This window comes from Oncorhynchus masou, chromosome 2 (genome assembly GCF_036934945.1).
Source record: "Oncorhynchus masou masou isolate Uvic2021 chromosome 2, UVic_Omas_1.1, whole genome shotgun sequence".
Classification (NCBI taxonomy): Eukaryota; Metazoa; Chordata; class Actinopteri; order Salmoniformes; family Salmonidae; genus Oncorhynchus; species Oncorhynchus masou.
The window spans coordinates 27,987,743-28,015,397 of record NC_088213.1 but is presented as its reverse complement, the minus strand read 5'-3'; the positions used below and the strand labels follow the sequence as shown (position 1 = coordinate 28,015,397).

The window sequence follows — 27,655 nt, the reverse complement described above, 5'->3', positions numbered from 1 at the left end:
TAGCAGCAACAAGTTCTCAAAGAACATCATCTCACGAGCGAGAGGGACGATAAAAGATTGAGAATTGTTTGTCTTATCGGGTATCATCCCACCTCTGATTGAAAAAAATCGAAATGTTAAAAGTTGTGCCGGCTTTGCGTAATATTGCCTGAGTGGTAACATTAGACAGGCAGCAAAAGCTATAACCTAGGCTACTTCGTGCATATGTCTTATATTGTACAACTGTTAGGGGGGCTGAACATTATTGTGCAAACATAGCCTAATTTAAATAATTGAGATTGTATTCATTGAGTGGTCAGTTAGGGTCCCTCATAAACTTGACTGCCTTCGCTTATTTCAATCACGCAAGACCTCTAATGGCGTTGTCCGGGGGAGGGTATTGCGTATATCTGTCTTTCTATCTATACAGGCTTTTGTGAAAATCGCGGCTGGTTGTTGTTTGTCCTGACTGTAGAGCCACCAAGGTGTTACAGACTATAAGCACGCGGAGATTGCAAAGGGTTATTAGATTGATAAGTCACCGAAGTGGTGGGCGATCTACTGAGCACAGCAGAAGTTCTCATATGATGACTTCAAACAAGACACATTACCTACCAGCATCTGTTGGAGTGAGTGGATATTAAGACACTTCTATCTCCAGGACAGCGTTGAGGAAAATGGTAAGTAACATGGAAATACAATCGAAACAGGAATGGTATCCAAGAAATAGCAATGCTTGCGATTTAATCCGGGAATTAATATAGGCTAGCTGGATGATGGGATGGACTCTGTGGGCTACTTAAGAAACTCTCAACAGAGACCCATGTGTATGTTAAGAATGATGATGTTGGCAAAGCTTGCGTACAAATATTGGAAGACATTTCTAAGCTCAAGAAATGCAGGTAAACTATGTATTGGGATATATTGTATCATCTGTGCGCGCAACGAGCGAGTGTGCTGTATTGTCTTTGAGGGCTTTAAGGTTGTGTATATTGCCAACCAGGGTTTTACGGTATGTATTGAATATTTTTTTCAAGTGTGGTGCCAATGAAAAGCAACATGTGTGTACCTGTCGTCCTGCCCTGTACATGACTTGAAGAGTGCGACAAAAACCCAGCAGGATCAGCATTGTTAGGTGTACAGCTATTTGGAGATGCTATTTGATTGAGTCTTTGTGGTGACAAGAGGCTTTTGGTATAGGTGCTGCTTTTCCTAAGGTCCGGCCAACATGTGATCAAATATTAACAGGACGGGCTTGGGGAGAAAAACGTTCACGTGACAAGGCGTTGGAAAGCAGTAGAGTAAAGCAGTATCAAATGGCACTTAACAAAACTATAGATTTTTTTTGCCCCCTTAGTTACCCTCGCTGTGTTATGCTTTCAGCACGTTGGACAGAGGCACCGGAGTCGTTGTATGGACTAAAACACCAAGTGGACATCAACTCTCTTTTGCTGTTCCCTTACCAAAGCTGGGGAATTTTTTTCAACTTTTGGTAAGAGTATGCTGAGGGAGCCCTGTGATCTAAAACGGAAAATAGGAGAAATGCGCGTATCAATGAAGGGCTTGCGCTTTGAGATTGGTCTCGCCACTTAGAGCATGTGAAAGTTGAAATCTTAGAGCCGCTGTATAGGGCGTGCGTTCTTTTCAAGCTCCAGTCTTGGTATACAGCTTTAACTTTGGGAAATGCAAGTCTTGGTCTTGGAGATCTAACCACTGATAGTGGTTGTCAGCCCTTAAAAAGGTAAGAGTTCACACCATTGTGATTCATTGTTATTCATCCGCAATCCTTGTCATTATCGTCTATATTGTTTTATGGTTTCAAATTGAACTTGGATCCTATCAAATGCACCGTCATGATATTGTGCATTGATTTGCGTGAAATTATATCCAGCTAATTATTTTCCAATTTGAATTACTATTTTGATTTGATTTGATTGATAACAGTCAGCGTTTATGGATTTATGCAGGGTGCTATTTAACCTCATCAAAGTTTCGTTTGAAGGATGTATATTTGTATACAGATTACAATATTTATCATTACTATGAGTACATGATGGAACCTTAAATTAAACACGCAAAGCACTCGTTTAGGTTTATGTTGTAGTCATTTAGCAAACGCTCTTGTTCAGAGTGACTTACCAAGGCTATGCATGAAGGGAAGCTAAATAAAACTCGTAAACAAAACCTTTAGAATCACTCAAATATATTTTTTAAACATTTACTGCAACACAATCTAGGCTACGGGATCCTGTCTCCCAATCGAAATGGAACTTTGGAATGCGCAATTCATGAATCATTCTACCCGACACTAAGCAGAATAATGGTGCATGTCCTAAATAAAATATTAGCCTCAGCCCAGGCTACCTTCTCACTGACTCGCATCATATTAGGGCATATCTATCTATCTATCTATCTATCTATCTATCTATCTATCTATCTATCTATCTATCTATCTATCTATCTATCTATCTATCTACCTACCTACCTACCTACCTACCTACCTGGGGCTATATGTATTTTTCATATCAAACTATTTTATTCCTCTCTCGACCCTAAGCGGCAAAATAATAGCCTACTCTTATCTGCTTAACATCTTACCATCCTCCGTCATCGCGATCAAATCACTTGTGTTTTTACTACGGCCGCTCCTCGGTTTCATTCATACTGCGCTTTCACTCGAGCACTAGCATCACCTGCTACCCCTCTTTGTCCGCGCGCAAGTCTGTGTAGCCCACATTCGACCTGTCGAAGACAACTTCCACCTTTACAATAAATAGCAAAACCACAAATTACACAATGATTTCATGAAATATGAATAACACAAACATTACCGAGAAATCCTCGCATAGAAATCAGATGAATTTCAAAGATGCAATCAGAGATATGAAATTACAAGAAAGATAGGCGTGGTCAAACTGCCTATTGGCAGATGTTAAGCTATGGCTGGCTAAAGGTGGTGCGAGATAAGATGGCTTGATAAGAAATTGTCTGAAAGCAGTGTGTTTTTAAGACAGTAGAAAATCAGACATGCAAGATTGCGATGATCTTCAAATTGATTTGAACAATGTTTTTGCTGATTTAACACCCAACGGACTTAGAAATTCGTCTTGCGTGCCAGCGAAGAAACTGCAGGATATTATCTGTATTCAATCTATCTCTTTGTACGGCTTCAGTTCAAATATTCTGATTTCAGGACGACGCTATTGAATGGCAAACAGCTGCGCGAGAAACCCTGAGATATCAACGCCCACAAGCGCTCGCAGCCCTGTTTTAATCAAGAGGCTTCCAGTGGGGTTACATTTCAATGCATTATTGATGCATTATCCTCATTTATAGGCTACGTCTGAATTATTACAGCTTCATTGTGTTTTTAAATTACATGTTTAAGTTCAATTCTAGCTTGCTTTAGATAACCAAATAAGGCTCTTTAAAACATAGTCCATGTGTGACTCATTATTTAATTCATTAATGTACTTAATAATTTAACGAAATTAGTATACTTATTAGGCTATTGCCTATAGGAAAGCAGGATACCCGTTAGCAAGGATGACGCTGTATGTTGTAACATATATCACAGCTGTAATAATAAGAACAAGAGGAATCATGTTAATATTATTAATAAAATATTGTATATAATAAGATGATAATTACTAGCGCTATGCTCAACGAATCGATCGCCTAAAACGTTTTCGTTGTATTTGTTGCAGTGGGTTTATGAATGAGTAGACCAGCGACAATATGACAAATTGGCTGCATACAAAGCAACGTGTATATTGTTATTTATTAGATTTTCAGATTATCTGTTATATTTCTTAATTTGGTCAGCTTTTTCTTTTAATAATTTTCTCAGGAATAACGTATTTTCTTCAGGAAAGTCGTAGCGAGAGGAGAAGTGGGTTTATGTGTAGGCGTGCGGAGGGAGGGAAGAGCGGAGGCGGGGTAGGGGGGGTCTGTGGGGTGGCACGACACACTTTGTATGTATGAAGTTTTTTTTTAGAACTTTCTGCAATGTACGTCATCGGATCAGTCCATAAATGGGGATGTGTTATCTTACTGAGAATCTCCCTCAACCCGCCCCCCTCTCCGCACTCTTAGCGCTGCAGAGTTGGGGTGGGCGTCAATAACAAATCTGAGGATGGTAGGTTTCATTCCAAATAACATTAAATGCTATTGTGGCATCATATTTGACAGAATATGCGTGTTTCATTCTTTATAGATGACTCACAGGGGCGATGAGAGATATTTCTGTTTGCGTTCCTATAAAGGTGTTTAGTTTTCCGAGTAAACCTTTCATGAACTTTAAATGGCGAGGGCTATGAATATGTATAGCTGTAGCTATAGCCTATAGCTCTCGGAAGTATTTTATTATTTTACATGGTAGGATCTGAAGTAGGCTAACAGTTGATAACACTCCAGTTGGAACTCCGACTCTCAACACAACGTTTTTACAAAACAAAAATCAGTTTCCATCCTTATCGTGCTTAATTGATAGGGGATAGTTTAACATTTCCATAACAGTAAAAAACAAAACCATCACAAGTCTAATAATTATCATAATATTAATTGGCTAATGATAATAATATTATAATAATCGGATTATAATCGGCGGCGGTGTGGTCATCATTTTCATCATCAGCACCTCCATCCATTCTAGTTATCGTGTCATCATACTGAGTTATGGCGGGTTTAAACGTTTGAATCCAGCTATTTATCTATTCAACGATGCCGAGACACATCTTGGTTACTTTAAATCATGGGAATACACGATTACAATAGTTGATCCAACACAATATGTCGAGGTTGTTGTTTCCAAAACCAATACCTTCCTGTGCTGCTTGTCCAGTAATTGTAACCAACGAGACAAGAGTCTGACTGGCTGCTGGCATGACGCCACTGCAGGACAATTCGGTGTGTGTGTGGGTGTGTTTGTGTGTGTGAAACAATGAGGTCCGATGAATTGCGTCTGTTCAGAAAATTATATTTACAATCAACTCAATTCCGTTCTTACATGTAATTGATTAAAGAGAGTGCATTGTACTGAATGTGCTCAGAAAAATATCTGTAATTGTAAAAGCATTTGTTGTGCATGCATATTATGCATATGTGTCTGTACAGTAGCCTAATTAATATTTGTATTCAGCATAACTTTGAGATGTCTTATGTGGTAGAGTTGGACTCAGGATACCTGCCATGAGTGTTTGAATATGGAATGGGGTGCTCAGCTCTACCACTGGTTGGCTTTCCACATTCTTTTGATATTGACATCAAGTTGGATGCCTCTGTTATGGACAGGGAGGGGCGAGCGACTCATTTACCTTACCTATTGAAATACTTGGGTGTAGTGCTCAAATAAGAGCTCATCTTAGATCCTCCAGACATTCTGGCAAACATTTCTGTGTCTGTACATTTCTTTTGTGTGAGTTGGTGCTGCAGTCAATTTGATGAAACAAAGTGTGTGTTTTTGTTGTTTTGTGGTTTGTGTGTATGTGTGTGTGTGTGTGTGTGTGTGTGTGTGTGTGTGTGTGTGTGTGTGTGTGTGTGTGTGTGTGTGTGTGTGTGTGTGAGTGAGTGAGTGAGTGAGTGAGTGAGTGAGTGAGTGAGTGAGTGAGAGAGAGAGAAAGATATATGAGACTTCTTGCATATTCCCCCGAACTGAGCTTGTTATGCCTTGTGCATTTTCTCATCCAGGTGTTCCCACAGGGTTTGGGCAGTATATACATAGACAGACTAGAGTTCAAACTTACCATTGGTTCTTAATAACACTATAGCCGGATATTCATTATGTTTCATGGGAAGCAGAGAAAGGGTTAATTGTACCCTGAAGTGTGAATTTTGATATAGAGTAGCTAATTCTCAGCAGATATGCTTATGATGCCCAATTTGATGCTGCCACAGAGCCTTGTTATTCTATTGTCTGATTACTTCCAAGAGGTATCTTCTGAAGGTGTCTTAATTGAATGTTCATGTCCCAGTGTGGATCTTGGCATCGCTGACTTGTCAGAATTATGTCACATTTGGCAAGAGAAGATGTGAAAAGATGTATGTCTGTGTGTAGTGTCATCAGTGTTGTTTTGGGCATCTGGTCAGTGAAGAGCAGGTATAGGGGGCCACAGTGTGTGCTTCTTGTGTTCGCTAAGTGAAGACTATCATGTTGTCTTTAACTTCAAAATGTTATTCAATATTTCTAAATTATTTGTTTATGGACTTCAGAACCATCTGTTTAAAATGTTATGTCTGTTTTAGTTTTTACAAGTTTAGTTCACCCAAAATACAAAATTAAGTTCAATATTCGCTCACATTGAAAATGGTGTAAAAGCTAGAGAGAGTGTATATTCCATGCTTCAGATTTCTGGTTACTGCCACCATCCCCTAAGATGGGAGTGAACAGGGCTCCATCACCATGCTCTAAATTGCATGATCAAACCACCTCATAGTACCCTTCAAGTAGCCTAACATTACGTGTTTATATAAAAAATAATGTAATTCATCATGCTGGCCTTTTCTGAGTAGAAAATAGTTCAGTGGGTAATAGAAAGCATGAGTAAGCCACTTCTGTCCAAGGATTGTAATGTTATGAAAGACGTGAAACAATGAAATGTTGGCTTGCCACACCATTCATGGTAAAGCACCCATCACTCGAGAACTCCTTTTGCATAGCAATGACACTTTTTGTCAAATATAACCCTAGTGGGAGATGTCCCACACTTAACCTCAAGAATGATGTCTATTTTCTGAAAAAGGATTGGCGGGGTAGCCTAGTGGTTAGAGCGTTGGACTAGTAACCGAAAGGTTGCAAGTTTGAATCCCCGAGCTGACAAGGTACAAATCTGTCGTTCTGCCCCTGAACAGGCAGTTAACCCACTGTTCCTAGGCCGTCATTGAAAATAAAAATTTGTTCTTCACTGACTTGCCTAGTAAAATAAAAAAAAGATATATTTTATTCTGAAAGTGGCATGCTGAAAGCCAGTTTGGTTCACTGCTCAACATAACATAAGGGTCTTATGTTAGCATGAGTGAGTGTGTCTGAGTTTTAGTTTAGGGGCAGCAAGTTCCGATCAGGCACCCAATGTAACCTTCATCAGACACATAGTGTACTGTAGGTGCAAGGGCTGATCATTAGCACTGACACGTATAGCATAGGATAGCATTGCATAGCATAGCACAGCATGGTACTCGGTATTGGCTAGCTCTTTCTGACTTTGCTTAAGCGTGACGCAACTATGCATTTTAAATTCAGTTGCGATGCACTTTATTTCTGACACCCTAAACTTTATTTTGAAGTTCTACACAAAATGCAAAATAATCTCCTCAAACAAACTCTCTTAGGTAACAAGTCTCCTGAATTTACCACTACTTAGAACGCCACCTTGCATTGTGCTGTATTTGCAGATATGAGAGAGACCATGTTGTTGTTCTTCTAATGAGATGCCAAGTGATTTATTTATGAATTACCTTGTTGGAACAGCCCCCGTGCAAGCTTCTTTTTTTTTGGAGTCATGTCGCTCAGCGATTGCTGATGCAACTCTTTGTCATCCAGAGTTTGCCCTCGCCTACTGTGATCCTTCGGGGAGGGCTATATTCATCTTGGCATGTCCCCAGGTGTGTTGGAGGTGGAGTGAATCACAAAACAGGTGTGAGCATTCAATCCCATACTGCTGTATGCCAAGTAAGAACCATCCACCTCATTAACTTGTACAGAGAAGAATCACGATGGCCATATAGCAAACACATCACAATAAATCTTTCATTGGAGGAGGTCCAAGCCACAAGGACAATGAACTGTTTCCTTCATTTGACTGAGGTTGAGCCCACAACCTTTTCTCTTCATCACTTGACTTCTCTAAACACCCACTGGATGCTAAAGTTAAAATCTTTATTAATTTAAGTGAGACATTTTTTTTTCCTTTTCCAAGTTTATTGATTCAAGCCTTATTGAACACGGCTGGGATCTTCAGAATAACGTGTACATTTTCTTGAGTGTATATCTTTAATATTGAGAAGCCTTACATTTAATGATAAGACTTTTGCTTTCATATGATTAAGTTATGTGTTATGAGAAGTTTACAATTTTATGTTAGGGGAAAAGGGAATGGAGACAATTGGTATCATGGCAAAAAGTGTCTACCAGTAGGCTTTCCGCTTGCATAGATCCCAACAACTAGTGCATGGAATCTTCTCATTATATAGGTTGCCTGGAAGCGGCGCTGTTCAGTAGCTCTAGTTCGCAATCAGCGATCAGTCATTCACTTCGCGCAAATCGTGGTGCTGTCCGCGGTTCTGAATGTTTAGTATGCGGCGCGTTGATAGAGGCGCTGTCCGTGGTGCTGAATGTTTAGTTCGTGGGCGCGCTGACCACAACACTGACAATGGTGTTGTTGTTTTCTCGAGCTGATCGCGGCGCTGTCCATGTTGCTGAATATTTGTGCACTGATATAATGGCACAACGAGGGATTCCCACAGATAAGTTAAATGTACACGCATGATTATATGTCAAGTTGGATAAAGGCGTCTGGTAAATGGCTATTTTGTATTGTATCTGCGGCTTCTTCAATTTAAGTTACAACAATTTCGAGAGCTAGCCTATTCAAATGCTTCTTTGTCTTAACTTTGGACATTCCCGGACATTATATCTACTTGTAACTCATAGTTTTGTTGGTATAACATACATGGCATAGCCTACCTATGGGATCTGACGATAAACCATGTCAAACGAGGTCGAGCTAGGCAGGCTTACCTTTTGCATTTATAACACATCTTCTGGTCTATACAATAGCATTTCAATGTATCCACTGCTAGTCGTAAGTGTTCTGTAGACTTAATCAATCTCATACAGAATATACACTTAGTTATAACACGTTAATGAAATAATTATGTAGCAGTTAATGTGTGATTCTGTCCAATTTCGCAACTAAAGTAGCAGTGCTCTCTAAAGAAATGCCATATTTCTGGTAAAATGCATGGAATAAGAATCTATATTTTTGGGTAGGGTATCGGTTTTCTTATTTTCATTATTATTATTATTTTTTAAAGACCAACACACACACACACACACACACACACACACACACACACACACACACACACACACACACATATATATATATATATATATATACACAGGCTATAAGCCTCGGACATCTTATCAGATCTATTCACCACTTATCATGACACGCAATGTAGCCACATGGCACGGAATCAAATGCGTTATTATTTTTTTATGAACAGTACAGCTACAAAAATATCACATCTGATGTCAGTGAAACACGGAAGAAAGATCCATGGCCAATCCCTTCTTTATCCCACTCCCATCTGTCGACCAAAGGCGTATAAAAAGCACGATGAGAGCTAGGCCTGCTTTAGGACTCTGGTAACCGTGTTTGGTGGCAAGCAACCAGTCAGCCAGCGGAGAGTCACATGCTGCAACGTCATTATGTAGTAAGTTACTGTAATTGCAAGGGATACAGGCGTCATTTCAAGCTCAAGAGGTCTCTCATCGCGTAGTGCCGTTGCGGTGCGGCGTATAGCATGCAACCCCTTCGGTTTTAAGCGATCTCCAAAGGAGCCGTACAGCCATGGGAGTCCATTACCTCAGCCATGCAATTTCCACCATCAATAATTTAATCTATTTGCTCCAAAGCTGAAGAGATATCCTGAAGCTGTCGGACAGTACAGGGAAAATATAGCTTAAGTAATTACACAGGGGGTTGTCCAAAACATCCCAGATGACACTGTCCTGTTGAATGGTCTCCTTTACGACTGGGCAATAAAAGGTATGTTTTTCTAAACTTTTTTTGATCATATTCGCTCTGCTGTGTCGATGCTCGCTCGTTTTGTAAGTGTGGAGATGTTTTAAAAGTATTGTAATCAAGTTGGGGATCATGCAGGCGCACCGACTTTGTCGCAGTTTGAGAGAGGATACGTGTAACTCTATCCTCTTGTTCATTAATAAAAAACGGCGTTATTATGCTGATTGAATTTCTAATAGGGACCACGAAAGAGGTCAGTGGAGGTAATCATTTAGTTGTCTGGTGTATTTAGCTGGTTAATTAATGCGAAGGGTTGTACATTTAGCCATGTTGGCTATTGCCACTGTAAGAAATAGGCGAGTAGGCTACATTGCCTACCAACATGAGCTGCAGGCCTATTGTAGATGATTCCTTTAAACCCATAATCCATAAATGCAATGCATTTAAATGTTATGTTAAATAATATAGCATCGTAATTCAGATAACATATATTTTTGACAATCTGTCAATTGACTATATTTTCTAAAAATAAAAAAAGACAGGTTTGTAAGCAAATTATGAAAACAAAAGTTTGATGTAGTCATTAAGACTTTATAGGAAACTTGAGACCTATGCTCAGCTATACCCTGCAGTGTTGGTCTAGCTCTCTCTTAATCCGGATAACCTCACAAGGAAAGGCGAGGATGAATATACGGATTTTAAAATGAATCCCTACATAGAGCAGTCGCGCAATTATCAAGGAGTCCGCGGAAAATCCACAATTATGACATTTTATACGCTCTAGATCGAGAACAAACCAACAGCGCTGCGATACTGCTGTTTACCAAGTAAACCTGGTTAATGTTTGGTGTAGAGATTTTTGTTTGCTTTCTGTCTGAGATTGTTGCTGTTTTGTAGAGTAGGCTAGTTTGTCTCGGGACATTGCATCAAATAGCTCTGAATGTAGCCTCCAAATTTGGCACAGACTTGGAAAACTAATTAAATATGAATTAATGCCATTCGGTTAAACACGATTTTCTTCTTGTTTAGTAACCTTTTGCTTTTTCAGTCTACAAGTGTTCATGTTTTCCTTTTTGACTTTGTTATCGCCTTAGTGTAAGTAAGTGTGTGTGTGGTGTGTGTGTGTGTGTGTGTGTGTGAGAGAGAGGGAGAGAGAGAGAGGGAGAGAGAGAGGGAGAGAGAGATGGAGAGAGAGGGGGAGAGAGAGAGAGAGGGCATGTGTCTTAAGAACATTTCGTGGTCTAATACGCCACCTAGTGCAAATATATGGAAACATCTTGACACCCGTTTTAAAGTAGGACGAGGTCTAGGTCTAATGTGCTGCTGCTGCCCCTTTATCTTATTATTGTTCGTATACACCACTTGCAATCAAATTCCAATCAACATCGTTTTAAGATACTCATGATTTATTTAAATATGAATATGTGCAGTAGGCTAATAAGCTAAATTGAGCACTGTTGATGAAAGTCATTATCTTCAAGACATGTATTTCATCACGTTGCTCAATGTAATTATCCTAAGGGTCTATAAGGGCTATTTAATGGTTGTAAAAATCCCAAAGAGAGCACAGAGTACTGGGCTTGTTGACCTATTTGGGGACACTGTCTGACAGTGTCAATAAATTAATTCACATGTAATGTAGACCTTATGTTTGTTAATGAATTAAGATGGCCTACACTGGTATTACAGGCTAGCAATTGGCAACTTGTAATTTTGACAGCCAATGTACACATAATAAAATATTGTTAGGCTGTGGTTTTGAAGCAGTTATCATTTTACCTGTGTGACCTGGTTGGCAGTCACTTTGACAAGCTAACATGTTGCACCACTAATTAGTAAGTGCAACTTATGGATAGACATGCTGTAAATGTTGCACTTATTAGAGTACTAAGTTTATCAGGAGGTGGCTTAAGTATGAAGCGGTTAACCTTTGAATATTATGATATTGTTATATATAGGCTATTGGACCTGTCTTTTGTAAACTGCCACATTAATGACACTCACTGGTTCTTTCCAGATGAAGTGGTGGAGGACAACGCCAACATTGTCTGTCAATGGAAAAGATACCACTTGGGCCTTCATGATCTACTGGAACATATTCCAACAGTCTTAACATGTCTTGTTTTAAGTGGTCATTACATTTATTTTATGATTCTTATCCATTTCAAGATGCTATTTGCAAGTGTCAGATAGGGAGCAGATCTCTCAAAACAGGCTTCCACGTTGTTTCTTGGTTGCATCTGTTAGCTATTACTGGGGGAAAAAAGGATAATGGCCTTACATTTGTATATTGTGACTGAGTCCTCTAGTATGTTTCCAAAATATATAGTTCATATAAATGAAGCATTATCTTTTCGGTAGGTTTATTTTGAACACATCCAAAGGTCATATTTTAATGGACTGGATAGGAAAACATGTTGATTGGTGTAGCTACAGCACAAGCTGATGTACAGGGATCTTGGATCATCTGGAGACTGGGTATTGTCCCCCTCATAGTGACTTACTTGACAATGTGTTTTCAAAGTGAAAACATAAAAAAAGAGAGGTGTGTTAAGACAAGAATCGTGAGAAAATTACTCTTTGAAAAAGAAAGTTAGTATGTATTGCCACAGAAAATTTGCCCACATTCATGACTGTGTAAGTTAAGTGTAAGTGAAATATGAAGTCATATGTTGTCATGTGCTGAGTTTTGTACATGGTGGAAACACCATTGTGTTTGTGAATCCACTCCAGCATCTGTCAAAGGGAGATTTTTCATTATAATCCCCACCTGACACGAAGAGCAAACACTGCAAGGCACCATGCTTTCTCTAAACCCAACTGTATAGCTGTGCCTGCCTCTCTCACAACAATTGAACAGGTGCTCATCTGAATGTGTCATCGCAAAGCCCTGCCACTATGTGGAAATCCGTCAACTTTTATCTATGAACGTTCTGAATGCACCAAATGCAACTGTAAAGGACTGATTTTATTTATGGAATATTGATATTATGGAATACATGTTATGGCTGGATAGAGTGTGGAAGTTTGATTGTTCTCTTCCACACCCATACTGTACGTATTCAGTACATGATCTTTAAATAACACTGCACTGATTACCTGGAGATAAGAAAAACTTGATTGTAAAATCCAATTCAGAGCTGAAGATATTCTCAAATCTAATATATTAAATGAAAACATACCAGCCATGGTGAGAATCACTTTTACTTTGGTTTGAATTAGATTGGTCTCAGAGAGTACTGTTATTCTGAGCCAGTCCCACAGCAATGAAGTGATTCATCGGCTAGATTGCATTTTAACAGGATGTTGATTGAGAGCATAAGCCACATTGATTTTCCTGATGGAAACAGGAAATAGCCGAGTTAGAATTACAATTATTTGTTGTTCCCGGTGTGAGGAGGCCCAGAGGACTGGCAGGCAATTGCACACTGATGAGTGGCACTGCCCCCAAAACACCTCCCCTCCATCCTGTCCCCTATGGAGACCTGGGAGAGACGTCATCGGTGGTTGTTATGCTGCAAAATGACGCCTGCACTGACTCCCCACCCCCTGTTACTGCAATTTAGCCCCAGTGATCCATCAGGGAAGAAGGACTACTACATCTGCTGCAGCATCTTCTACATGAAGATGGACCCCTAATCATAATGTATCACTAAGCAGTGTGATGGGATTTCAGTCCATGTATTTGTTTTCCTAGATCATTGGGGCAGCCTAATGACTGGATTTGACAGGTCACAGGAACACTTTATAGGATGATAAAGGATTACCTCATACGAATGATTATTTTCAAATTACAATATTGAGAAAAGGTTGGAATGATTTCCTGTTCATCTATGTTTGCTTGGCTGCGTTTTGTCTCCAAGGTTGTTTTGTCGGTAAGAGGAAAGATGCCCCCATCCCCCTGCAAACACATACAAACCAAGCCCTCCCATCCTCTCCTCCTCCATCCCCTCCCTTCCCTCTAACATACACTCACACTGGAGAAACACGTCACTGAGCTTGGGGACTCAGCGGCTCATTAAGGAGAAGGATGTGATATTCTCAATCGAGACTGTGAGACTCCCAGCACGCCTATTTATAGATGCAATATCTCTATGGCAGTCACCGTGGCGTTGGCTAATCGCAGCCGTGGCCCCAGACACCAATTAAGAATGAAACAAATGCTTTTTAGGTGGGGTCTGCCCCTCCCTTCTGCTAAGGTCCTTCCATCCGCCACACTGCCTGGTGGGGGAGCGGATCTGCTTGGAGCGTATTCCTGCATCAGGTCGGGACACAAGGAGGGCGGCATGCAGAGTGCAGTCAAAGCCCTGCCATGGCTATTTTTAAATGCCCCCCCTCGGGAGAGCAAGAGCTAGGTTTCTTATATTGTGGTTGTTTTCATATGTTTGACTCTGGGTCTGGGATGTCCGTGGATATGTTGAATTGCTGTGACTCATAGGGCATAAAGGTAAGAGATGCTATTGTGAGCTAGGGGTAAAGGATGAGGATGCGGGTGTGTTTGTATATTCATATATTTTGGCTCTGTTGGGCCCTTTTGGCGTTCTTTCCCTTGTAATGTCTGTGTACCAAATTTATGTGAGCAGCTGTACAGAGTATTCATCTGATAGAAGGGGTACGTGAGTGTGTCAGGATGCAAGCACATTACCTCTCTTTTTACCTCTCACTTTTCTAACCAGTACTTTACTGACTCTCCCTCAGCCTCTGCTAGCGCTACTGCTCACTCTCAGCATTCCTTTATTTAAACATCTCTATGTCCCTTAATAAATCCTGCCCCCAATTTGACCCTATCAAGTTTAGCATATTAATGGTAATATTACAACAAATATTGGTTGCCTTTTACAAAATTACACAAAATAAACAGTCACTTATCTGAACCTAGTCAGAAACATTCATGTATTTAATCAATCAATCGATCAATAACTCCAAATGTGGTGTGAAGTCAGGCTAACACATGAAAAGTGTTAGGCTACAATACATGACATTGGATTGGAAACATGATATAACGTGCCTGTTCAATAGCTAAACTGAAAAAAAGTATTCAGGCCACATAGCGTTTATGATACAGTACATACCATCCAGGGATTACAACATCAAAATATGAGAAAAATAATTATGATGATTATGGTGATAATGATGATTATGATGAAGACATACTGTAGTTTCCTTATCAGTTTAACGTAATTGTTTAAAAAAAATGGTTGTTATTTGTCGTTGTTGAAGAAGAGAAAATAATGATATATTGGGTTGCACTTCCTAGTAGGATGGCCCATTAGGAGATAATTAGCTAATGCTCTGGCATTTAAATCATGATGCCTAGCCACTCCACTCCCAGTCTGAAAGAACTTGGCCTCAGTTGAAAACGCTGATGTCAGCAGCCCTTAATGTTGCTTCTGGGGCCTTTGTGGGAAATATTGTATGGGAAATATTGTATGGGAAATATTGTATGGGAAATATTGTATGGGAAATATTGTATGGGTAATGAGGAAACAGAAAACATGGAAATCACAAGAACAGCACAATCGGTTACATGCCCAATTAATTCAACTAGGTCTAGGTTGTTATTTTTAAAGAGGTCCAATCCAGAAAAAAATATCCAATCATGTATGGTAATTACTTATACCTTTATTTTCAAGTTGGCCAAATAGTAGTGGGCACTCACGGTGGTGTCAGACTGCTGGCTTTCTTTGCAGCTGGAGGAGAAATGTGATACTCTGGTAGTAATGGGGGGAGATGGTAGGCATGCATCATCTAATGGTGCTTAGTAATAGCTGAAAGGAACACAATTAGATTGTGATCCAACCTTGAGATATTATGGAATACTGTAATAATGAGTGTATTATGTACAGTGTTTGTATAAGCACACAACTCTGATAACTCAATGGAAGAAAAGTGTTGATATATTATATAATACATAATATAGCTACATATTATTATATACATATAAGTTGCACTAACATTTCATCCTCTCTCCCCTCTCATCCCTCTCTCTCCACTCTCTCTTTCTCTCTCTCTCTCTCTAGTTCCACCAGGTTAGAAGAGTGATGACCATCCTGTTCCTTACTATGGTAATTTCATACTTCAGTTGCATGAGAGCTGCTCCCATGAGAGATGCCCCGGGTATGCGGGGCCACCGAACGGAAGGCTACTTGGGTGCTGCAGTGACAGCCGGCCGGGGCCACGGGACTCCACAGAGCGGGGGTGGGCCGGGCCAGCATGGGGGACTGCCCTCGCTCACAGACACGTTTGAGCAGGTGATTGAGGAGCTCTTGGAGGTGGATGGAGAAGCAGCTCAGCTGGGGCCAGGGCCTGACAAGGGCCAGGGAGGAGGGGGTCCTTCCTCTGTGGTCACCACGGAGACCAAGGATGTCGACCTGTATGCATCGCGGGTGATGATCAGCAACCAAGTGCCTTTAGAGCCACCGCTGCTTTTTCTCCTGGAGGAATACAAAAACTACCTGGACGCCGCTAACATGTCCATGAGGGTACGGCGGCATTCTGACCCGTCGCGGCGTGGCGAGCTGAGTGTGTGTGATAGTATTAGCCAGTGGGTGACAGCTGTGGACAAAAAGACAGCCATAGACATGTCTGGGCAGACCGTTACCGTCCTGGAAAAGGTCCCTGTCCCCAATGGCCAACTGAAGCAATACTTTTATGAGACCAAATGTAACCCTATGGGGTACACAAAGGAGGGCTGCCGTGGAATAGACAAGAGGCATTATAACTCCCAATGCAGGACAACCCAGTCCTACGTGCGAGCGCTCACCATGGATAGCAAAAAGAAGATTGGCTGGCGGTTTATAAGGATAGACACATCATGTGTATGCACATTGACCATTAAAAGAGGAAGATAGTGTATATAATGTATAGATTTTATTGAGAGTTTAAAAAAGAGAGTAAAGAGAAAATATCTATTTGTATATATACATAACAGGGTAAATTATTCCGTCAAATGAAAATTTTATGGACTGCATGTAAAAAAAGATGAAGTTTATACAGTAAAAGTGATACTACAGTCTATTTATTGAACATATTCATGACCTTGTAAACAATTAAAAAAAGATCTGATCAGTCATTTGCGCCCAGTTTAAATTACTATATCACATTCCTCAAGACATTGTGGTTTGTTTACGTTGCCAAGAATGTGAGAAAGAAGGAAAAGAGCGATGAGGATGAGGGAGAGGGTGAGGACGAGTTCCATTAAAAAAAACTTGCATGCTGCTTCAATTGTGAATTGAGAATTTGTCCACCTAAGAAAAAAGGATATGATACCGACCAAAACATTCCGTTTACATACTCAACAGTAAGGGTTTTCCTCCTCAGTACTTTATCTGTTTACTGTTCTAAACTTCTCAAGGTAATGTTGGAATTACATACTATGTCAAGGTGCTGTTGTCAAAGCTTTGCTGTTTATTTTTTTATCCCCACCAGAGGACAAAATATAAGATATATATATATATATATATATATATATATATATATATATATATATATATATATATATATATATATATATATATATATATATATATATAAATTTATTCATTGACATATGTTTCTGGATTAATATAATTCATTTTGTATGTTGTGAAGTTGTTTGCAATATTAAATTGAAATATTTGAAGAAATAAAAATGACTATAGGCAACTGAAAAACAAAACCAATGTCAATAAAGTTTGAACCCTACATTTCTAGTTACACTGCATAAAGATTAGATGACAACATGGACGGATGGACGGCCAGACAGATACATAAATACCTACCTTCCTACATGCATACCTACCTACGTACCCGCCTGTCTGCCTGCATGCATGCAGACCAGAGGAGGCTGGTGGGAAGAGCTAGAGGAGGACAGGCTCATTGTAATGGCTGGAATGGAATAAATGGAATGGTATCAAAACATATGGAAACCGCATGTTTGACTATGTTCCATTTATACCATTATGGCTCCAAAATGGGTCAATAGTCTATGTCCTCAGTTTTGCCGTTATGATAAGGTAACACAGTTTAATACATAGTAATGAGTACTAGGCCTATTACAATGAGCCCATCCTCCTATAGCAGACAGACAGACAGACAAACAAACAGACAAACAAATAGACCAGATAGATTTTAATTTCACCAGCATTAGCTTGGTTATAAAAGCCTCAATATATACTCAACCAACAACACAAAGAATCAGAACATATAGTAGGCCCATAAGTCCATGCCGTATATCCTAGGCTACAAGCTGATCCTTGATGACCTCTGAGAGCTTGATGATGAGTACATTCAAAAGTTTTCAACCTGAAGACAGGATCCTTGACTGGTGAATTCCTTGGATGGGCCATCTCAACCCTGTCCCATCGACACAGGTAGGTGTCCCATGCCTAGAAATGGATGGACAACATTCTCTCACAAAGGATACCAAAACATGCCTAATTGTGATAATAAGAGATAACAATAAAAGTGCATTCAAGGTATATTCCGTACGATTTGCACACACAAATAGCACTTAAATTATTGCATATATATCTATAGTACTCAGAAAATTGCATTTTATGATAGAAAAATCACTTTTCTAAACATCATTTGAGGTATCCTTCCAAAGTACAGGCCTACATAATGTGTTTACAAGTCTCCTATCACAACAAAAACATAAAAAATGGGTCAATAGTCTATATCCTCTGTTTCGCCGTTATGATAAGGTAACATAGTTTAATACACAGTAATGAGCCTATGTAGTGTTTCAGCTCTCAGAAGGCAAATTCCTTATTGCTGTGAGAAGTGGAAATGAATCAATAGAAATGCATACATTATGCAAGCACTGACAGAGATCAAAATTATGGCTTAAACATATTGAATCAACATTGTAGGTTTACAAAGACATTTACAAACAATTCATTTTGGGTTATAAATAATGATCAGATAAGACATTTTAATAACTATATGTTAAAATCTATAATTTAGATAACCATTGAAAAACTGTAAATATTGCAGGTTATACATTTAGGATACCACATATTGAAAAATATATATGACTTCTCAGTTTCTCCCCCATCGTGGATTGGGCACATTGGCCGTATATTGCGCCGATTGCGTGTCCTTGACGCAACAACAATCCCCGTCAATACAGCTCAAATCTGTTTATCGCCGAGTGGATATTTTGCTAGCCTGATAATTTCTCCTGAACAGTGCCGGATTTGGGCTATTATGGCGTCTTTGGGGGAACCTGTTCGACTGGAAAGAGGTAAAACGTCAAACAACACAGATCGCTTGATCAATAATAATGGTTACAATTATGAAAATACACACGAGCCAAACAGATGGCTTGCTAGATAACGGTAGCTAATCTGGAATTTAATTTAGTTAGCTAACGTTAGCCATTTAATTTTGAAATAACTAGCCCAAAGTGCAATCATCTCTCAAAAGTCGAAAGAAAAATAGATTATTCCAATATAATCGCTTTAGTTTTAAGAAAGACAGATGGGCTGAGTTGCTAATGTTGTAGCCAGCTAACGTTAGCTGATTTAGATAGCTATCCTCTAAGGCTGGTAGTTTGCAGTGGTGTAAAGTACTTATGAACAAATACTTTAAGGTACTACTTAAATCGTTTTTGGGGGTATCTGTACATTACTATTTATATTTTTGCCAACTTTTACTTCACTACCTATCTAAAGAAAATAATGTACTTTTTACTCCATACATTTTCCCTGGCACCCAAAAGTACTGGTTACAATTTTGACAGGAAAATGGTTCAATTCACACTTATCAAGAGAACATACCCTGGTCATCCCAACTGCCTCTAATCTGGCACACTCACTAAACACAAATGCTTTGTTTGTAAATTAATGTCTTGAGTGTGTATTGTGCTCCTGGCTATCCATACATTTTAAAAATGGTGCCGTGTGGTTTGCATATTGTAAGGAATTTGAAATTATTAATATGTTTACTTTTGATACTTAAGTATATTTAAATACCAAAACCAATAGACTTTTACTCAAGTAGTATTTTACTGGGTGACTTTAACTTGAGTTGTTTTCTAAGGTATCTTTACTTTTACTCAAGTGCGACAAATGGGTACTTTGTAGCTTCCTAGTAATGTTAGCAGTTGCACCCAAACAAAAGTTCAGCGTCCAGTATGTAGCTAGCTGTATAGCTCAGTAGCTAGCTAGGTTAGTTTGAAATGTTGCGCCCGAAAGCCCGGACTATGTTACTTGCAGTCCTGATGATACAAGTCCCTGTCCATTGAATTCTACCATGTGATTACAAGCATTGTGATGAAGATTTGGTAATGATCAGCTATGCCTGCATCATAATACCCTGTGCATGGACAGATTTACTTCATTAATCTGCAAAAATCAAAAACCAACAGACTCCATTACTCTTGTGCTGAAGTGTTAGATCCTCTGCCTCAAGCAATTATTTCCCAAACCAAAGTCTTTAAATCGATGTCAATTATTGGTAAGATCTCTGACGGTGGGTGGTCTCCATGTTTTCTCCCCACAGACATTTCTCGGGCCATTGAATTGCTTGACAAGCTCCAGAGGACAGGGGAAGTGCCACCCCAGAAATTGCAGGCACTGCAAAGGGTCTTGCAGAGCGAGTTCTGTAATGCTGTGCGAGAGGTGAGCTGTGACAATGCCATTAAATGCCCATCACACCCTTCAAAGTTCAACTCAAATTATGTGGCCAAATCTGGACCTCAAGGCCAGAAGTACTGCTGATTTTCATTCTCCCCCTCCAATAAGTGTGACTGATTCAGACCTGGGGCACCAGGTGAGTGGAAAAAAAATAATCAGCAGTACTCTAGACCTCCAGACTCAGATTTGTGTACTTATGTGAGATGGGGCTGATACAGACAGGCCTATAAAATATGAATTGTTTGATTGCTGCCTATAGACTAGTTATTTGATTTCAGATATAAGATTTGTCATTCCTTCAGTGTATAGTGCTGTGATTACGAAATAAGCTATCCAGTTTGAGGATTAATTAATAGCTTGGAACCCTGGACAGCAAGAACTACCAGGATCTCCATTTTTAACATGTCAGACCTTTTGACGGAAGTAATTCAGCTTTGCAGTTTGCATTCGACTAACCTTCTTTCTGCCTTTTCTAAACAACTCTGTAGGTGTATGAACATGTGTATGAGACAGTGGACATTAACAGTAGCCCAGAAGTCAGGGCAAATGCCACAGCCAAGGTATGTTAAAACAACAACAACCAATATTAAACAACTCTGTAGGCAACTCTGGGTTAACAACCTCTCTTGTCTTGTAGGCCACTGTTGCAGCGTTTGCGGCCAGTGAGGGGCACTCACACCCTCGCGTGGTGGAGCTGCCTAAGACAGAGGAAGGACTTGGCTTCAATATAATGGGAGGGAAGGAACAGAACTCTCCTATTTACATCTCACGCATCATTCCTAGTGGAATCGCCGACCGCCACGGGGGCCTCAAGAGAGGCGACCAGCTTCTTTCTGTCAATGGGGTGGTACGTGTTGTTTATGCAGTCTCTGGTTGTGTCCGAATACCCATACTTGCGTTCTAAATAGTAGGCATTTTGGGAAGGCGAAAAAGAAAGTTTTGTAGAATGTGCAATTTCGAAAATTGAGTATGCTTTAAAAATTCCAGGATGTCATACTCATTTTGGCTTTTTGTTTAGTAGTATTTGCTGCACTTGAGGAAGAGAATTGTATTTTGAGGACCACGTGTGTCTGACAACAGTTGAGGGGACAAGCTGTACCAAAATAAATTAATGTAGGGAATCGACACAATTGCCCATTGTAGGATGAGCCTAGTATGCTGTTATATTTTGCTTACTGCATTCGTTTTTACTAAACACAACATTCTAAATAGTACAGTTGAAGTCGGAACTTTACATACACTTAGGTTGGAGTAATTCACTTGTTTTTCAACCACTCCACAAATTTCTTGTTAACAAACTATCGTTTTGGCGCATCATCATGATGATGTGGCAACAACTTGCTTTTTGAAAAGTTCTATATCTTGAAAACTTGATTGCTGACATGCAACACATTTTGGGACTCTATCAACAGTGGACGAATAAATAAAATGTATACTTTTGAGTGGATTATTCCTTTAAGCAATGGTTCCAGGACCAGAATACAGTTGAAGTCATAAGTTTACATACACTTAGGTTGGAGTCATTAAAACTAGTTTTTTTCAACCACTCCACAATTTTTTTTGTTAACAAACTATAGTTTTGGCAAGTCTGTTAGGACATCTACTTTGTGCATGACACAAGTAATTTTTCCAACAATTGTTTCCAGACAGATTATTTAACTTATAATTCACTGTATCACAATTCCAGTGGGCCAGAAGTTTACATACAGTAAGTTGACTGTGCCTTTAAACAGCTTGGACAGTTCCAGAAAATTGTCATGGCTTTAGAAGCTTCTGATGGGCTAATTGACATCATTTGAGTCAATTGGAGGTTTACATGTGGATGTATTTCCAGGCCTACCTTCAAACTCATTGCCACTTTGCTTAACCTCATGGGAAAATCAAATCAGCCAAGACCTCAGAAAAAAAATGGTAGACCTCCACAAGTCTGGTTCATCTTTGGGAGCAATTTCCAAATGCCTGAACGTACCACGTTCATCTGTACAAACAATAGTATGCAAGTATAAACACCATGGGAACACGCAGCCATCATACCGCTCAGGAAGGAGACGCGTTCTGCCTCCTAGAGATGAACGTACTTTGGTGTGGAAAGTGCAAATCAATCCCAGAACAACAGCAAAGGACCTTGTGTAGATGCTGTACAAAATGATCTATATCCACAGTAAAACGAGTCCTATAACCTGAAAGGCCGCTCAGCAAGGAAGAAGCCACTGCGCCTAAACTGCCATAAAAAAGCCAGACTACGGTTTGCAACTGCACATGGGGACAAATATCGTACTTTTTGGAGAAATGTCCTCTGGTCTGATGAAACAAAATTAGAACTGTTTGGCCAGAATGACCATGGTTATGTTTGGAGGAAGAAGGGGGAGGCTTGCAAGCCGAAGAGCCCCATCCCAACCGTGAAGCATGGTGGTGGCAGCATCATGTTGTGGGGGTGCTTTGCTGCAGGAGTGACTGGTGTGCTTCACAAAATAGATGGCAGGAAAATTATGTGGATATATTGAAGCAACATCTCAAGACATCAGTCAGAAAGTTAAAGCAAATGGGTCTTCCAAATGGACAATGTACCCAAGCATTCTTCCAAAGTTGTGGCAAAATGGCTTAAGGACAGCAAAGTCAAGGCATTGGAGTGTCCATCACAAAGTCCTGACCTCAATCCTACAGAAAATGTGTGGGCAGAACTGAAAAAGTGTGTGCGAGCAAGGAGGCCTACAAACCTGACTCAGTTACCAGCTCTGTCAAGATGGAATGGGGCAAAATTCACCCAATTTATTGTGGGAAGCTTGTGGAAGGCTACTCAAAACGTTTGACCCAAGTTTAACAATTGAAAGGCAACACTACCAAATACTAATTGAGTATATGTTAACTTCTGAGCCCTGGGGATGTGATGAAAGAAATAAAATCTGAAATAAATCCTTCTATCTGCTATTATTCTGACATGTCACATTCTTAAAATAAAGTGGTGATCCTAAGTGACCTAAGACAGGGAATTTTTCCTGGATTAAATGTCAGGAATTGTGAAAAACCTGAGTTTAAATGTATTTGGCTAAGGTGTATGTAAACTTTGGACTTCAACTGTATGTATTATGATTAGTACACAGTATGCAGTTTAATTAAATAGCATGCAAGCCAGATTTCGGACACGGCTACTATCAATATACATTCATCATATTCAGTCACCTAATTTTGTTTGTTATTTAAATTAATCCTCCTTTTATCTCTTTCTTTCCAGAGTGTGGAGGGGGAGCACCATGAGAAAGCTGTGGAGCTTCTCAAAGCTGCCCAGGGCACTGTGAAGCTGGTGGTCAGGTACACTCCTAAAGTCCTTGAGGAAATGGAGTCCCGCTTTGAGAAGATGAGGTCTGCAAAGCGCCGGCAACAGAACAGCTATCCCCAATAGTGTTTTTTCATCACTGGCACGCAATTCCCTCATCTTTCACCCTCTTCCAGCCATCTGTCCCAGTCACAATTTTAACCTTCTTCTTAAACTTAGCACACTAAATTTTTAGTTTGTATCCACATACAGTGGGGCAAAAAAGTATTTAGTCAGCCACCAATTGTGCATGTTCTCCCACTTAAAAAGATGAGAGAGGCCTGTAATTTTCATCATAGGTACACTTCAACCCTGACAGACCAAATTATAAGAAAAAAAATCCAGAAAATCACATTGTAGGATTTTTTATGAATTTATTTGCAAATTATGGTGGAAAATAAGTATTTGGTCAATAACAAAAGTGTATCTCAATACTTTGTTATATAGCCTTTGTTGGCAATGACAGAGGTCAAACGTTTTCTGTAAGTCTTCACAAGGTTTTCACACACTGTTGCTGGTATTTTGGACCATTCCTCCACGCAGATCTCCTCTAGAGCAGTGATGTTTTGGGGCTATTGCTGGGCAACACGGACTTTGAACTCCCTCCAAAGATTTTCTATGGGGTTGAGATCTGGAGACTGGCTAGGCCACTCCAGGACCTTGAAATGCTTCTTACGAAGCCACTCCTTCCCTGCCCGGGCGGTGTGTTTGGGATCATTGTCATGCTGAAAGACCCAGCCACGTTTCATCTTCAATGCCCTTGCTGATGGAAGGAGGTTTTCACTCAAAATCTCACAATACATGGCCCCATTCATTCTTTCCTTTACACGGATCAGTCGTCCTGGTCCCTTTGCCCCAAAGCATGATGTTTCCACCCCCATGCTTCACAGTAGGTATGGTGTTCTTTGGATGCAACTCAGCATTCTTTGTCCTCCAAACACGACGAGTTGAGTTTTTACCAAAAAGTTATATTTTGGTTTCATCTGAACATATGACATTCTTCCAATCTTCTTCTGCATCATCCAAATGCTCTCGAGCAAACTTCAGACGGGCCTGGACATGTACTGGCTTAAGCAGGGGGACATGTCTGGCACTGCAGGATTTGAGTCCCTGGCGGCGTAGTGTGTTGCTGATGGTAGGCTTTGTTACTTTGGTCCCAGCTCTCTGCAGGTCATTCACTAGGTCCCCCCATGTGGTTCTGGGATTTTTGCTCACCATTCTTGTGATCATTTTGACCCCACAGGGTGAGATCTTGCATGGAGCCCCAGATCGAGGGAGATTATCAGTGGTCTTTTATGTCTTCCATTTTCTAATAATTGCTCCCACAGTTGATTTCTTCAAACCAAGCTGCTTACCTATTGCAGATTCAGTCTTCCCAGCCTGATGCAGGTCTACAATTTTGTTTCTGGTGTCCTTTGACAGCTCTTTGGTCCTGGCCATAGTGGAGTTTGGAGTGTGACTGTTTGAGGTTGTGGACAGGTGTCTTTTATACTGATGACAAGTTCAAACAGGTGCCATTAGTACAGGTAACAGGTGGAGGACAGAGGAGCCTCTTAAAGAAGAAGTTACAGGTCTGTGAGAGCCAGAAATCTTGCTTGTTTGTAGGTGACCAAATACTTATTTTCCACCATAATTTGCAAATAAATTCATTAAAAATCCTACAATGTGATTTTCTAGATTTTTTTTTCTTCTCATTTTGTCTGTCATAGTTGAAGTGTACTTATGATGAAAATTACAGGCCTCTCTCATATTTTTAAGTGGGAGAACTTGCACAATTGGTGGCTGACTAAATACTTTTTTGCCCCACTATATATTATATTTCTACCTTTTCTACACCCTACCCCTGCTACTTCTGACACCACGACTCAAGGCAAACACAAGATTTATCATATTTCTACAAGTAGTTGATCATTCACGCTTTACATGTGCATTACATTTTGGGCTGACATATTGGATGCCCTTTGAGGACCTATGAGACCCACAACAGAGGTTCATTGATTGAAGAGATGGTATTTTATTTATTTTAGTACAGCCTTTATAATGTGCCTCAGGGCAATACAAATGTATTTAAACTTGTACTGTCATACTGTCATTCAAATTACCTTCATTTTCATTTGGGTTTAAAACTAAGCTCAGATGATTTAACACTTCAATGCCAGTTTACTAAGCATTTGCAGGAATGCAAACTTCACACCTGCTATTTTTGAGAGTGAAAAGAACTGGTAGTGATAGAATACATTTGGGATAAAATAGATATAGAATATATTCTCTAAGGAATTGTGTGTAAATTTTTATAGACATTTTGTGTTTACCAGTATATGAAGGCTAAATGGAGACGTTATGTTTCACCATGGTCTCTCTTGTTTTTTCCCCTCCTGAAAATAACACGTGTGAACCTTTTGGTAGATCTGTGTTTAGTATTCTAATCTTAAATTGTAAAGGAATTAAATAATACATTCTCTGAATTTATTTTTAATCTTGTGCTGGTGTTTTTACTGTCTTACAAGCTTAAAAAAAAGATTTTGCTGTCTCATAAAATATTCAGCAACTTCTAGCTTTTGCATCCCATGAATCATTTAGAGCCTTCAGATGTGTAGGTTTACAGTGGACTGGGAGAAGGCTTACTAAGCACAGCATCTGTCTATTAAAATTCAGAAAACCGTTTCCCCTTATGACAGTAAGGGGGGACAGTATACAATTTTGAGACCTGAGGCAAACCTGACATTTTAAATATTTAAAAAGAGCAAATAAGTCAGAACCTTTCGAAACCACAGGGGTATTTCATGAACAGTGTCAGTGGATTTTGAGATTCCCCAAGAAAGCTGCATTCCCATAGCCATTTTTTTCTCTCTAATTTCTTTGAGTTATTTTGCTCTATTCACACATCAACAGTGTGGCCAACTCAACTCAAAGTGGGTTTACAGTAGGTCAGCCAACTTGTGGCAGCGACGACACAAATGCCATTGTTGTCCAACACAAACTGACGTTTCCAAAAAGCATAAACGAGAAAAAGACAATTGCACTACCACCAGCATGGTTGTTTGAAATAGGGTGCTACCTGCTATCTTTCAATGCGGGTAAACCCTTTATTGAATGGCATTCATCATAAATGCATGTTATCTACTGGTATGTGAAACCCACCTTCACTAATACAGTTCAAAATAAAGACCAATAACGTTGCTATGCTGTTGCTAAGCTGTGGTTGAGTTAACAAAGCCATATTTTTGGTTGCTGTCTTACAGGTTTGAATGATTACTTGTTGACCTATAAAATTAGGTACATGTCCCATTTGGGAGAATTATCCATTTAAGATGTTAACTTAATTTGGCATCACTGATTTCAATTCCATATATGTTATTTTTCACCTGAATAGTATAGTTTGTATTTTAATTTTATGGTCACTCGTGAATGTACTGTATAATTCCAGTTATGTTGATAAAATAGATTTAATGCTTTTGTTGAATTGAATCTAATGTATTCATCTAAATCAGGAAACATTTTGTATTTCATTCACAAGTTTTCTTCACTTCATAAAGAAAATATTCTATGTTCTATTCATACTTTTAAACAGATGTGTAAAATAAACAAAGGCTTAACAGATTTGGCACACCATAGCAAGTTGGTTACATGTCGGCTTGCCCCTCAGTATGATTACTGAAATGTTGTCCTTGTGACTGACATGAATGGTTTCAACAGAATGTTCAGGACAGTTACCTTGCCAATTCCTAGAGCTTTGTGAAACACCCCTCAGGTTTCTACCCTCTTATATTTTGGAAGGGTCAATAAAATATTTTATTTTTCTAAGTGTTTTCTTTTGATATTTTTATTTTTTACAAGGGATTTTCATGAGAGAGAAAAATCCTGAAATGATTTGTATTCCTTTTCTGACTGTTATATTCTTGTTTTGAGTACCAAGACCAAACTTGAAACTTTTATGAGAACTATTTGATATCATGTTTAATGTTTGCTTGTTTTGGACTGTTAGGTCTACTTACAAA

The 27,655-nt window shown here is 39.5% G+C and overlaps 2 protein-coding genes across 2 annotated transcripts; both read left to right on the top strand.

Annotated features, from left to right (window-relative positions):
• Positions 1 to 9,406: 9,406 nt before the first annotated feature.
• bdnf (brain-derived neurotrophic factor) lies at positions 9,407 to 17,153 on the top strand. The gene is made up of 2 exons (XM_064991811.1): positions 9,407 to 9,749; positions 15,746 to 17,153. Exon 2 carries the CDS (start codon positions 15,767 to 15,769, stop codon positions 16,574 to 16,576), a length of 810 nt encoding a protein of 269 aa, XP_064847883.1. The 5' UTR covers positions 9,407 to 9,749; positions 15,746 to 15,766; the 3' UTR covers positions 16,577 to 17,153.
• Positions 17,154 to 18,812: 1,659 nt separating this feature from the next.
• Positions 18,813 to 26,122, top strand: LOC135558046 (protein lin-7 homolog C-like). The gene is made up of 5 exons (XM_064991812.1): positions 18,813 to 18,951; positions 20,211 to 20,329; positions 20,833 to 20,904; positions 20,982 to 21,191; positions 23,577 to 26,122. Exons 1-5 carry the CDS (start codon positions 18,915 to 18,917, stop codon positions 23,742 to 23,744), a joined length of 606 nt encoding a protein of 201 aa, XP_064847884.1. The 5' UTR covers positions 18,813 to 18,914; the 3' UTR covers positions 23,745 to 26,122.
• Positions 26,123 to 27,655: the final 1,533 nt, after the last annotated feature.

What these genes read in the sequence shown, in the direction of transcription:
- LOC135558046 (XM_064991812.1), top strand. Translation starts at nt 18,915, where the DNA reads ATGGCGTCTTTGGGGGAACCTGTTCGACTGGAAAGAG. An exon ending in GGGCAAATGCCACAGCCAAG is followed by an intron (nt 20,905 to 20,981) that starts GTATGTTAAAAC and finishes CTTGTCTTGTAG; the next exon opens with GCCACTGTTGCAGCGTTTGC. An exon ending in TTCTTTCTGTCAATGGGGTG is followed by an intron (nt 21,192 to 23,576) that starts GTACGTGTTGTT and finishes CTTTCTTTCCAG; the next exon opens with AGTGTGGAGGGGGAGCACCA.
- bdnf (XM_064991811.1), top strand. Translation starts at nt 15,767, where the DNA reads ATGACCATCCTGTTCCTTACTATGGTAATTTCATACTTCAGTTGCATG.